Source organism: Rhea americana, unplaced genomic scaffold (genome assembly GCF_003343005.1).
Source record: "Rhea americana isolate MKP2758 unplaced genomic scaffold, rheAme1 scaffold_45, whole genome shotgun sequence".
Lineage (NCBI taxonomy): Eukaryota > Metazoa > Chordata > Aves > Rheiformes > Rheidae > Rhea > Rhea americana.
The window spans coordinates 5,594,043-5,606,879 of NW_028186590.1; the positions used below are offsets into that span (position 1 = coordinate 5,594,043).

General features: G+C 36.0%; 1 protein-coding gene across 1 annotated transcript in view; it reads right to left on the reverse strand.

Annotated features, from left to right (window-relative positions):
* ELOVL4 (ELOVL fatty acid elongase 4) overlaps positions 1 to 12,837 on the reverse strand; it is a 33,144-nt gene that overhangs the window by 15,338 nt on the left and 4,969 nt on the right. The window contains exon 2 of the mRNA XM_085316078.1: positions 501 to 688. Coding sequence (XP_085172204.1) covers positions 501 to 688 — 188 coding nt within the window. The remainder of the gene's footprint in view (positions 1 to 500; positions 689 to 12,837) is intronic.

Consider the following 12,837-nt stretch of genomic DNA (forward strand, 5'->3'; position numbering starts at 1 on the left):
TATAAAGATATAGTTTATTCATTTTCATTCCTACACTAAAAAGCAAGCTTGCAGACAGGATACTTCTCCTCAAAGCAGACAATGGATGTTTTAATTGCTAAAAATGATAAACATATTGAAGGCAAACAGCTTAACTTCTAATAAGATACATTCTGATACCTCTTAGGATAATTAAAAAGAAAAAAAAAATCTGTTAAGTGTTAAACCCCTAATGATTTTAGTTAATCTCTAATGTTTACACTAACATAAATCAAAAAAGCTGAACTGGTCAGTATACACAAATTCTCTATTCACACTCATTTAGTAAGTTTATTCACAAACAAATGATATCTAGTTATAAAAACACCCATATCAAAGGCAAACTCAGCTTTAAAAATCTAGAGCATACATTTATCTTCAATAGATGCATCATTAATATATATGAAATAATTTTTATTTTTAAATCTCTAGACACGCTCAGACTTAAACAGGAATTCCCTCTTAAGAGGAGGCATACATACCTCTTTGAAAATGAAGAAATTGAGTAGAACCATTCCAAAGTTGTAAACAACCAACAGGAAACGTAACTGGAAGGGCTCTCTTGTCTTCATCCATTTGGGGCCCAGCCAGACAGTGAGGAGATAAATAGTGCTTATAGTCAATGTTGGAAATGGAGATTGCATCAAGGGCCAATCATCAACACGTTTGTCTGGAGGGGCAAGGGGATAAAAGGCAAACAAACAAACAAACAAAAATCAACAAGGTTGGAATAAAATTATTTCATCATTACTTTAGGCGTTGCGTTTGTCAAGYACTTTTTTCTCCTGGGACATCTGGGCTAGATAGTACAGGCATAATATGCTCATTCTTTCTAGGAAGGTTAAAGAAAATAAATAGTCAAAAAAAATTTCCTCACACAGAGATTCACAATGTCAAACAACTCACGTTGCTCAGTTCTACACGCCAAAACAACTAAAAAATAAAAAATAAAAAAATCAAGCAAGCTCAAGCTCAGTCCAACCCAACCCACCCATTCCCCTCCCTCACACTTCTCTTTATGAGGATCAGTGACCGCAGCAATAGCATAACCAAATGCTTGATAATACGGCAAATGGAAGATGCACAAATCTGGCAAAATACCGGTAAAACTAATAGTTTTGATTAAAGTTAAGTATGACACAGTCTCCAACTAATTTTCTGTTAATAAATAGTTTACATGACAGAAAAATGCCTTTGCTATTTGATGCACGTCAGTCTCATATGCTTCAGACAGAATAGTGACAAGCTTTCTGGAAAATGATTAAATATAATAGTTTAAAGGGATGGCTTTAGTTAGAATACTCTATGTTGTCACATAGAAGACCAAGGTTTTATTTACAGTCTCATTTAGTCACTCAAGGAATCTAGACTTACATATACTCCAGGGTCCAGAATTTACTACATTAAGTACAGGATATGTATCAAAAATAAAAAAAGCACTCTTAGCCAGAGGATCTAATGACAACTAGGATTAGAAGATGGATTTGCTATGGAGTAAAAAGACAATATTAAGTGATGCCTCCTACTCAGCAGTTTTTTTTCCCTTGTGCATGAAGGCTAATCTCTAGTTACATTAATAGATAAAATGTAATAAATCCATAACTACCTTGCATATCTCTAAAATACTCAACTGGATTATTTTCTGGATGCTTCGGCCAACTGGAGTTTAGATAGAAATAACACCACAATGCCCCCTGGGGAGCTCAGACACCCAAAATACTTGCCCTCAGCTATTTGTGGGCACATCCACAAACACCAATGCAGTTAAACTGACGTTTACTTAAAGGCAAAACTTCTTTTGGAGAATTCTTCTTCACAGTGACCCAAAGATAGAGAAGAAAACTATACCATAAGTTCCTGATCTCAAGCTCAGCTACATAGAAGGGTTAGAAAACCCTTCTTATTTATAAAATGAGCAACTTTGATACAGTGTGGTAAGTACAGAATGATGCAGCCATTACTCTTTCTCTTTGTCATTTCTTTCTTGCTTTCTTGGTTGTCCTTAATATCAGAAATTAGGACCTTATTTAGGAGTAGATTTCACAAGACTGTATTTTCAATAATTCTCATATACTGTGATCTGCAGAGACACAGTTTCCATGGCACTGGCTCTATTTCCCTGCTTTCAGTTGATTTTACAATGTTTGATCACCACATTGCAAGTAAGGTGCTTGGAGGCCTGCAAAAGCAGTGGTTTTCCACGGGGGAGGAGGAGGAGAAACCTAGCAGTCCCTAGGAAGCAGTCTAGTTGCTTTCATTATGACTGTCAATAACAAAAGAAAAGAAAAAGAAAACAAAAAAAAAAAGGAGAAAGAGAGGGGGCAAAGACATTCTCATGTGTGGAAGCCTCCCTAAGACTGATGCTGCCAGAGCGATGGAAGTCAACCTCGTGACTGCAGCCATCAACAGAAGAGAAGGGCAAGAACTATAGGGAGGAGTGGAAAAAAGTTCTGAGAAGAACAGACTGGCTGCAGAAACACAGTCAATGAAAAAGAGCCAAATAAAATGAGAAAATACATCTTTTCAGCAAGTTCCCGGACAAATAGTTTTACTACAACACGATGTACTCTATAGAAAATATAACAAAAATTGCTTTATGTCTACTTAGAACTATGTCTTAGAACATGGCAGAACAGACCCACTTTCTAGACCTCATTGGATGCTACCTACTGAAACTGAAGTCACATGGCTACTCTGCAATTATCACATTGCTGTCCCCCTTACACTTTAATTCCTGCTTGCTTTTAGCAATTTCTCTATCAATCTAAATTTAAATAAAACAGACTACATGATTAAAAAAATAGAATCAAAGCAGACCCTTGTCTTCTACAAGGTATGAGGTAAYGGCCAAAGATCCATCTCTGCCAAACAAAAAGAAAAGTGTCAATTTAGAGAGAGTTCTGGGAATAGCAGTGTGTGACACGCTTTAATCAAATCTACATCTCACTTTGCATTGCAGCATGCAAAGATGTAACAGCGTGGAAGGCAAGAATTGCTCTCCCAGCCTCTCTGCACTGTCTGAGCAATACAAAAAGGCAAGGACATATCAGAGAATCTGGCTTCTATTTTCTAACCCAGTCCTTCACGAGATCTTGAATGCTAAAACAACACTGAAAAGGTGAAAGATAAAGATTTGAATTCTATCCAGAAGCTAAACATTATTGTTTACTGCTCAAAATAACCAGATTCCTTTTTTTGAGGCAAGAGAGATAGAGAGATATCTTGCTGATCTCTAGAGGGGAAAAAAATGAGGATTCACCTGGGGTGTGAAAGGAGGTGAAGGAAGGAAAGGGTGGACAATGCAATCTTTTACGAAAGCCCCAGTTGCACATGAGCTTCATCAAAATTGCAAACAATTCTTTTGCCTACTTTCAACAGGTACTACAAAATTGAAGAACTGAACTAGGGAAAACCAAAGATTGGGATTTCGTTGGTCTAACGTCCCCTTGGACTATTAACTACACTTTGAAYGTGAAATGTCCATGTAAGAGGGAATGCTCAATCCCACAGTAGACAATGCAGATTCAGAAGTATATCAACAGCCAAAAACAAATTGCTGGTAACTCCATTACATTAATTGCAAACCACACTACGCACTTATTTTAAGGGCATTTAGGAGATTGTACGTGGTTATTTTTTACTGATACTGTGATACTAGAAAATACTTTATATTCTTCCCAGCAATTTCTAGATTTAAAAGTTTGTTCATAATAAGATCATGCTTGAACAATACAAAGTAACTGGCTGTTTCAAGCCAGCTCAGTGCACTACTACTGTTACGCACAAGGCATGCAAAAACAACTTCATTTTAGTTTACCAGGCAAGACTGCTTGTCCAAGTTCTACACAGAAAATCACAAACAGCTACACATAGACCCTTGTTCCAAGTTTCTTTTCAAATAAACCCTTTCAAAACAAGATAAATTCACTCAATTAAGTCATCTGCTTAAGAGACAAAATCCAGGCTATTCCAAAAAACCCACCTTGTCTTAATATAAGTTGCATGATTTTCTGTCCTGCTTATTAGCCAGTGCTGATGACCACAAATGATTTCTGCAAATTGGAGAAGACTGACAGCTTAAGGGACGTATGGACGTATTGAATTCTGCAATATTCATATGCAATAGGTATATTATTATCTGAAAACAAAATAAGCATGAGGTAAAAAGGCAAACTCCTTGAATTTAAAAAATCCTCCCAACTGCTTTGGAGCAAAATGACCAGTGCCTTTACCTGATTGGAACTGACAGAGAGTGACTGAATCTTTCAGGGGATTAATGTGTCTGTCTTTCAAATCCTAAGACCTAGATTCTAATTTGATCACAAATAAAAAGACTGCTATGGTGGAAGAGCCTATACTACAGGAAAGTAGAAGTTTTAGAAAAAAATTTTCAGTTGCACTTAATTGTAAACACAAATCCAGAATAAAATACGGCATCTGTTAACACAATCTGCTAGGAAACTATTGTTCTGTTTATCAAGATTTAATATTCTTTCCTTACATGAGGTTTGCCTATGATTTTGTATATACAAAATTTAAATCTCACATTGTAAAGTCAAGATAAGGAATAGAGGAACACATTTATCTGAAATTGCTCTGAAGCACTGATCCTTGTGGGATTTAATTCCTTATTATGTGGTGCACTTAACAGGAAATACACACATAAAGCTCTCATTTGTCCTGTCAGTGTAAGGGCAAGGGCAGGACCACTAAAAAGGACTAAATAAGAACAGCCTACCTGGTAATGGCCAAAGAGAACATAATTAACCCATAACATCTACACTGAAATACGGAAGAAAGAGGACGAACTTCAATAAATCTGCATTTATGGTAATCTAGAGATAAAATCCTAAAAACCTCCCGTGAACCACACTAAGTGTATTTATGTCCAAATGTTTCTTTTAAAGGTAGCTCAGTATTTCCTTGCCACTAGGCTAAGGATTTTGGGTGATTACATTTCCTATGTCTTCGAGAGAACAGGATTTTTATTTTACTGTTTTAAAATTTCCTCAGTAAGTACAAACTTTAAACAAACATACAGCACTGTTACTCATGCATTCATCAGAAGTGACCCTCTCCTTTTAATATTAGTTTTAGAGCATATTACATAACTAAAATGCATAACAATTTCTGAAGTTTCCTGCAGCAATATTTCATTTTAAATCAATACTTAACAAGCTTCTGTTTTTAGCTTAATGACATATGTATTCCTCAGCTATAAGGTTGCTGCTCACTAATTTATCTGGAGAGCCTTTCAAGGTTATTAATAGCTATTGATACTATTCTCAGCGCAAAGACACTTACAGTGCCAATCCAGCACATCCATCTGTCCAATTACATTTCTAAAGACACTGCAGAAGTGATGGTAACTGTTTAAAAGGGGTTCTTAACAATGAGAGTTCTCTGTAGATCTGTTATTTTGACAAGAAGTCCCCCTAAGCTCAACCAAGTTTAAAAAATAGAGATTTCTTTAAACAAGAATGTAACTGCAATTCAACCATATAAACAAGGCAAATCAGAATTTTCTAATTACACTGTTTTATTATTCTAACATTTCACATATCTTGTTAGCTCCTGTAGCACTATAATTGAAGTAAACTACAAAATGAAACATGTACCATATAATAAATCATGCCAGAAACGTAACTTCATGTGATTTTAAAATACTTTGAAGGAAGTTTATCTGAAAATTTTTATAAAATACTAGTGTTTCCCTCCCCATTTGCTAGTTAAGATTTTAAGACTCTATACAAACATACTTCTCCTTCTGCATTTGTGCTAGAAATACTGGCTCAGTCCTGCAAATACTTACAAATTAATATAACCTTCACCATGGCTATACAACCCCTCTAGACTGGCTCTGTTGAAAGTATGAAACTCAAGCATCTACATGATTATACCCTAGGCTTGTAAATCACAGACTGATGTATCAGAATCACTTAAAAAACTATTTCTTGTTACCAGTTTGTAGAGATTTCAAACGATTTTGTAGGGGGGAACAACCAGCCTTTGAATAACTAAAACCTTAGACTGGAACAAGAGCAACAACAACAGAAGCTATAAACTTAWCCTTTACAGTGGTGTATAACCTAAATGGGATGCACAACTTGAGACTCAAGATTGTGATGAGACTCAAGATTGTGATGAGACTCAAGATTGTGATGAGACTCAAGATTGTGATGAGAAGTACTATCACACAGTCAGATAGGCAGGCCATATATCTCAGGATTTAACACCAACAGAAGTTAAATTTTTCTACATATTTATAACAACTTTAATAGAGCAATTTAAAAGAATCATTCATTTGCAGGGCACATACAGTTCTCCGGTGCTAGAATGAATTTGTTTGCTTCAATATTAATTACCCATTGCACCTTCCACTTTAGTCCTCAATTTTTTTAAATGAGAAATTGCACAATAGAGCATAGGAGCTCAATTTAACTCATAGCTAGGCCTGTGAGTTTGTAGCTATTGCACAAACTAAAATAACATGCCTACAGTCTCACTCCTGCTTGAATCTGAGAAAAGCTTGTATGTCCTTGAGGAGGGGTTATGCAGGCAGACTAATGCAGGAAAGCAAAACAATTGGGCCATAAGGAATGTCCAGTTTATTCTTCTTTCTTGCTTGCTTTAATTCTCAGCCTACATTGTACTTGGCAATGTCTGCAGAGAGAGTCTTCTGGTACTATACACATTTCTGAGAAGTCCAAAAGGGTCACAGATATCTGCATCAGGGCCACTGCAGTCTAGTACAACCTGCAAAACAGACCAAGAAGCCTCCCTTAACCCATTCATATTAGCTAAGCTATCTTCTTTATCAGATTTTGCCATCTTAATTTACCTTTTTTAAACAGGTAGAGAATCCAGCAGAACACTTAACAGCTTGATGTATTAGTTACACCCACAGTATAATTTTTCTTCCTAATGCCTCTGGATTTAGAATTAAACTTCAAGAGTTAGTCAGTTGTACCTTTCTCTGCTAAACTGAAGACCTGTCTATTACCAAAAATTCATTTGGGTAGTTACAAACAGCTGTCAGGTCACTCCCCCCGACATTTTTTTTTTTTTTTTTTTTTTTTTTTTAACAGTTTATATCTTTCACTAGAAGGCATATTTTCCAAACCTTTAATCATTTTCATGAGTCTTCTCTGGATACTCTCCAAACATTTATGTTAGTCTCATGACTGCTCCAGAGCAAAAACTACAGCTATACCAAACAAGCCAATGTTTTTTTCCCTATATAGAACAATTCTGTATCACCAAACATAACATTGTAACACCAATGATGGCTAGGATCCATTCAAAAAGTAAACCAGAAAAACTAATGACCATATGCAAATGATGCTGTATTTGACAAAAGTTCCAAAAAGCCCAGCACAACAGAGAAGAACTGGCCTTCTTATTTAAGTCGCTTTTTAATAGAACAGTTCATAGATAGTTCATGTTTATCTTAATGTTCAAGAATGAATGGGGATGTTTTAATCAAGTATTTTGCCCACCCTCAAGCCTTAACTATCCAAGAATAGAGTAATTTCTTTGGGCTGAGAACAAGAAGCATCAAAATTTTAAGACACAGTTACTACTTTAATAAGCTATGGAACACTAAACTAACATGCAAGTTCTAAAYAAATAAATAAATAAGGCAGTCTCTACCACAACAAATAATGGAAGCATACAGTCTGAAAAAAAAAAACAGATATGAAAAGATTGTAAGTGCAGCTGTACAAATCCTATTCCATCCAAAAAAAGGAGCAGTGCCCCCAGAAGGGCTACAGATAAGATTACCAGATATTGCCTATAACCTGGTGTGTATTTGTATTAAATTTTAGAGCTTTTTAATTGACTCTTTAGCCTTCTTTCAAGATACATACAACAACATGTAAACTTAACATACAATCAATATGCCATATAGCTATAAAGAACATCTCCAGGCACTGTTAAACATCTGTATATACGCATAAACAAAACATCAAACTTCCATTCAAGCAGCAAGAATACCTAATCCCAATTTGTTGTCAAAAAAACAAATGTATTCTAGCTAGTATTATAACTTCTTGGGATTCCCATAACTCAGTCAACAGCATCATATTATCTTTGAGCCTGTACACAACAATTGCAATATATGCTTAATTCAAGATAATGATAATAATGGAATTAAGCTTATGAGCCTTATCAATTTACCATCAAGTCAAAAAAGATTTCCAAGTCTAACAGACTGCCCTGTTCAATTTTATTTATTTACCTCCTCTGTTGATTACGATTATTTGTGAGGACTGAACAAAGACTATTTCTAGGAATGCTAAAAATATATTTTTATTGGGGTTTATGCAAGATGAGCACAGTAGTAAGTCCTCAAAAAGCATGTAGTTTTTTTGTTTGTCAAACTTACTTTTCCCAAACACCACAAAGCAAAATGTACTCCCAGTCCAGTGACATCTGCATGCCTTTCCTCAAATGTTACAAGTTACTGAATAAAAAGATACAGAAAAGCTCCCTTCCAGGTTGCAATTTTATGAAAATCCTGTGATCAAACCTGCATCTCTGTATTTCTACAGAAATAAACCTGCTTCAAAAGAAAATACACTTTGACAAGACTTGCTTCTACTGTGTTTTCTTGTTAAGACTTTTTTTTTTCTCCAAACTTTTCTGATTTCAGCCAAAACTGTTTGAGAGCTGAGAAGATACCATTAGTTTACGTCAATGTGGTGTCTCTTATGGTACTATGAAAATAATCATAGGAGTATTAATAAGCATGTAATATAAACACAGGATGTATGCACATTCTATGTTGCAATACAGATTAGACTATTGGTCCATSTAGTATGATTCAGGGTTTTAAATGCTGATGGCAGTGATCATAAAAGAAATCTTATCTGTAGATATATATATATTTTTAAGAACCCCTAAATTAGAAGCTAACATCCTTGACAAATGCAAAGGATTATTACCAATTGTTCTTATTAATAAACTCTGCAAGGTCTTATCCACCATAGATAAACATGTGTTATGTACAACTTCACAGGACAGCAAGCGCAGCACTGAAATGTTTTGCTAATATGCTAACACAGGGCAAGGACACCAAGATTTAACTACAGAGTAGCTGCAAACAATTTACATTGCTGCTCTAATAAAACAGAACGATTTGGTGTTGTAGATGAACTTTTACAGACTCCAGGATACAGTGGCTAAATGCGTGAAAACCAAAAAAGGCAATCAAGATTTACCAAAAATACCAGAAGGCTCCCAGAGAACATCAGCAAGGAGCTGCACATAAGCCCTCTGATAAACTGCCTGTTTTCTTCTGTTTGCATCACCACATGGATGCTGCTCAGCAACATGGTTTTACAGAAGGATTAACTTTACAAAAGCAAATAAAATCTATAGAAAAACTTACTGAAACATGTTAGTTATTTTTAAAGTTCAAGGGCAGAAGATGCAAGGCCAAAAGACGACCTACTGTACCTAAGACAAGTACATCAGTCAAAGCCTCCACAGAAAAATAACACTGCAGAACACTTACAATATTTCCCCTTGAAATGCCTTCAATATCAGTATGAACGACAAATCTAGAGAGAAGAAAAAAAATGCAGGAAAAATATGGAAACACTGTTGTTGTATTCAAAATATGAAATAAACAGGGAAAAGGTCTCATGCCCAAAGATGACCAGAATATGAACTCAGTCTTTTACTCACTAACCATATCAGTAGTAAAATAATAAATTTAGCAGGTAGATAATACCATATATCAATGACTGCTAGAACTAAGTCTCTTTGCTTCTACAGCCATGTTACCTTTCATGCTAACATACTGCTCCAAACCTGAGTTTCCCTAATAGTTTCCGAAATACAGCTTATCATTCTTGACACAAAAGTTTATAGATTCGTAAAACTGAGATCAGACAAAATAAAAGAAAAACCGGTCTAAATAACAAAGTATTTTATGGGTACTCTAATGCAAGTATTTTTACTGGACACTGCTGTTCCACATGAACTATTAGTATTAAACAAAAACTGAGAAAATATGCTTATAAAGCATGTATTTACAACAAATGTATTCAAGTTAGCATCTGTATTTCCTATTCTTTTCCCCTTTAGAGTGATATCTTAAACCATTTAAAAAATAGGTCATTACAACAATGGTTTAGGAACAGAAGTATGTAAGTATCTGTATAAAGAGATAAATGTCCTTCTTCCAGCAACCTTACATGAACATTTAGAAAACAATATAAAGACTGCTCACATTTCCTATGGCCAGGAAAGGGAAACAAGTTTTATAGTTGAGGAGGTGGGGGAGAGAGACAGGAAAATGCTGTGCTCAAGCAGGCAAACTGAAACATATATAGCATGCAGATAAAAGACACTTTTGAGATATTACAGAAAGCAATAAGGGGAAAGGAAAATAAAATGGAAATAAACCAAAGAGAATGCAAGATTATGCTAAAACCAAAGAGTACATATGGGATGTGGACAGACAGAGTGAACTAGAGAAGAAGCTCATGTTACAAGAGGAATACAATGCCACAGAGAAAGAACACTCCAGAGCAGGAGTTAAAGATCAAACCACTGAAAAAAAAAAAAAAAAAAAAAAAAAAAAAAAAAAAAAAAAAAAAAAAAAAAAAAAAATTGAATTGCAGGCACAACTCAACTTACCTTGATACAGCTGAGAGTAGTTAGTACGCACAGGCCTGCCATTATCTGGCATCAAATACAAGACAAATTGAGGTAGCTTATTCCCCCTCACCTTCCATGAAAGGAAGGCAAACTAGCTCTTGTTTAAGATACAAGCACACACAATGGGAGTTAATACAAGACATGTTGCACTCAATTTCTCTCTTGGCTTGCCTTAGAGCTACTTAATGCTTTACCTACAATTAAGGGTGCAGTCCTGAAAATCCTCAGGCAGCTGCCACCTAAGCCAATGCAGGCCTGAATTTCATAACTACCTTGATTTATGTCTTTAAGATGCCACAAGACCTTGAAGTCTCTATGCTCAGAATCACTAGAATTGTAAGCACAGCGGCACCCACATCGCACATGAATAAGATCCAGAAACTACGCATCTCCCATCTACGTCTTCCTCAAAGACCATTAGTCAAATAGATAAGCCTCAGACCACAGCTCACACACAAAACAAAAATGAGTTCCTTACAAAATGCAATGGTAGCTTCAACACTGTTTTAAAATACAGTCTGGGAAAGAGGCCACAAAGCCCTGTCAGTTTACTGTTCAAAGTAGTGCCATCTTCCTGACAAGAATGGCCCAGACAAGGGCCAAATGTCCCAGCATCTGCTTTCCAGGCCCACTCCACTCCTACCAACTCTCTTTAATGAATCTAAGGTCCCATTCTGTTTATGGCTAATTCTGTTTGGACTAACAAACTTGCATTTAGATCCAGGTTTTCAGGCCATTCATGCTTAGCCCCTTTTGTCTTAGCTCAAAAAGTATTCTGTATACACCACAACATTTTTCCCCCTAGCCCTATGTCCTACCAAATTCTTCCTCCCAAAGTTCTAGTAATGTCAGCATGGAACCTTTAAGTCATCCACTTTCATCCAAGCACTCCCTTAATCCTTTCCATGTGAATCTAATAACTCCAAAAACCTGTCTGGACCAGCAGAGAAAAAGTGGAGCCTTGCCTCACCCACTCTTCATGACTCCTGATTGCAAGCCCTTAAAAGGAAGTAAAGTCTGTTTCCTACATCTTCCTCTATTAATTGTCCATTAAGAATATCTTTCTCCTTCCTAGTATTTATGTAGTCTTTGACAGCTGTTGCTGGTTATACAGGATGGAATAGCTGTCTTGAAAACAACCTTTTCTGGTTTTTCATAGCTATAACCATACCCTACTACAAGCATCTTCACCTCTGAGTCATTCTGTATTTATGCCGTGCTATCACAGTGAACTTCTGGTCTTATTTGTCTAACCAGTGAAGGAGGGAAGAAAGAAAAAGAAAAAAAAAAAACAAAACAACCAAGAGGTCCAACCACCTACAAACAGCAGCTCAATCACTATGCTCAGCTTAAGTAACCAGTGCAGTCGCCAGGATTGACATCCGTGCCTCACATCACATATTTCAGTCACCGAATAATTCTTCGCCTCTCATTGCAGTCTGTGGCTCCTTGACCACACATCAATTTACACCTCAGTAACGCTGTGCATCCTCAGCTGAGGATATGGTATACCAAGAACTTCACAACAGTAATTTATGCTGTGCTGTAATTTTAAACATTCAGTCATTTAGCCATCCGCAGTAGTTACTAAGGTCATGCCATTGGCTTGTTTAAACTCTGTATAAAACACTTTCCAAACATTTTTCAGTGAAATTGTTTTAATAAAATCCATAACACCCTACTTTTTCTGGGGATTTCAAAAAGATGCTATATTCATTATAGCCTTACAGAAGTCTTCAGAACTCAAGTTACGTTCTTCTCATGTCCATGTTTTGTGGTAGGATCATATCTTCTTTCTGACATCTCATCCACACATTTTCTTTTGCTTTTAGGATATGCTGGCAAGTGTTCAAACAAAAGTTCATATTACATTCTCGTCAGTGTCCTCTGAAGGCCTTTTTCTGTGTTTCATCTCATTGCTGAAGCTAAGAGTTGTGGATGATTAACTACAACTGTTCCTCCTTCATTTTAGGAAAGAGAAGTCTTCCTCTCACACCTCTGTTTCTCTTTCACTGTCAGCTTTGCTTTAAGTTACCATCTATTTTGTTCTGATGTATGTCTTCTGAGTTATGCAGTCTAATGAAACTGATGATGGTGAAAGTGAGTAGAATTTCTCTCAAACACCCTGCAAATTGTCTTCAATACTAA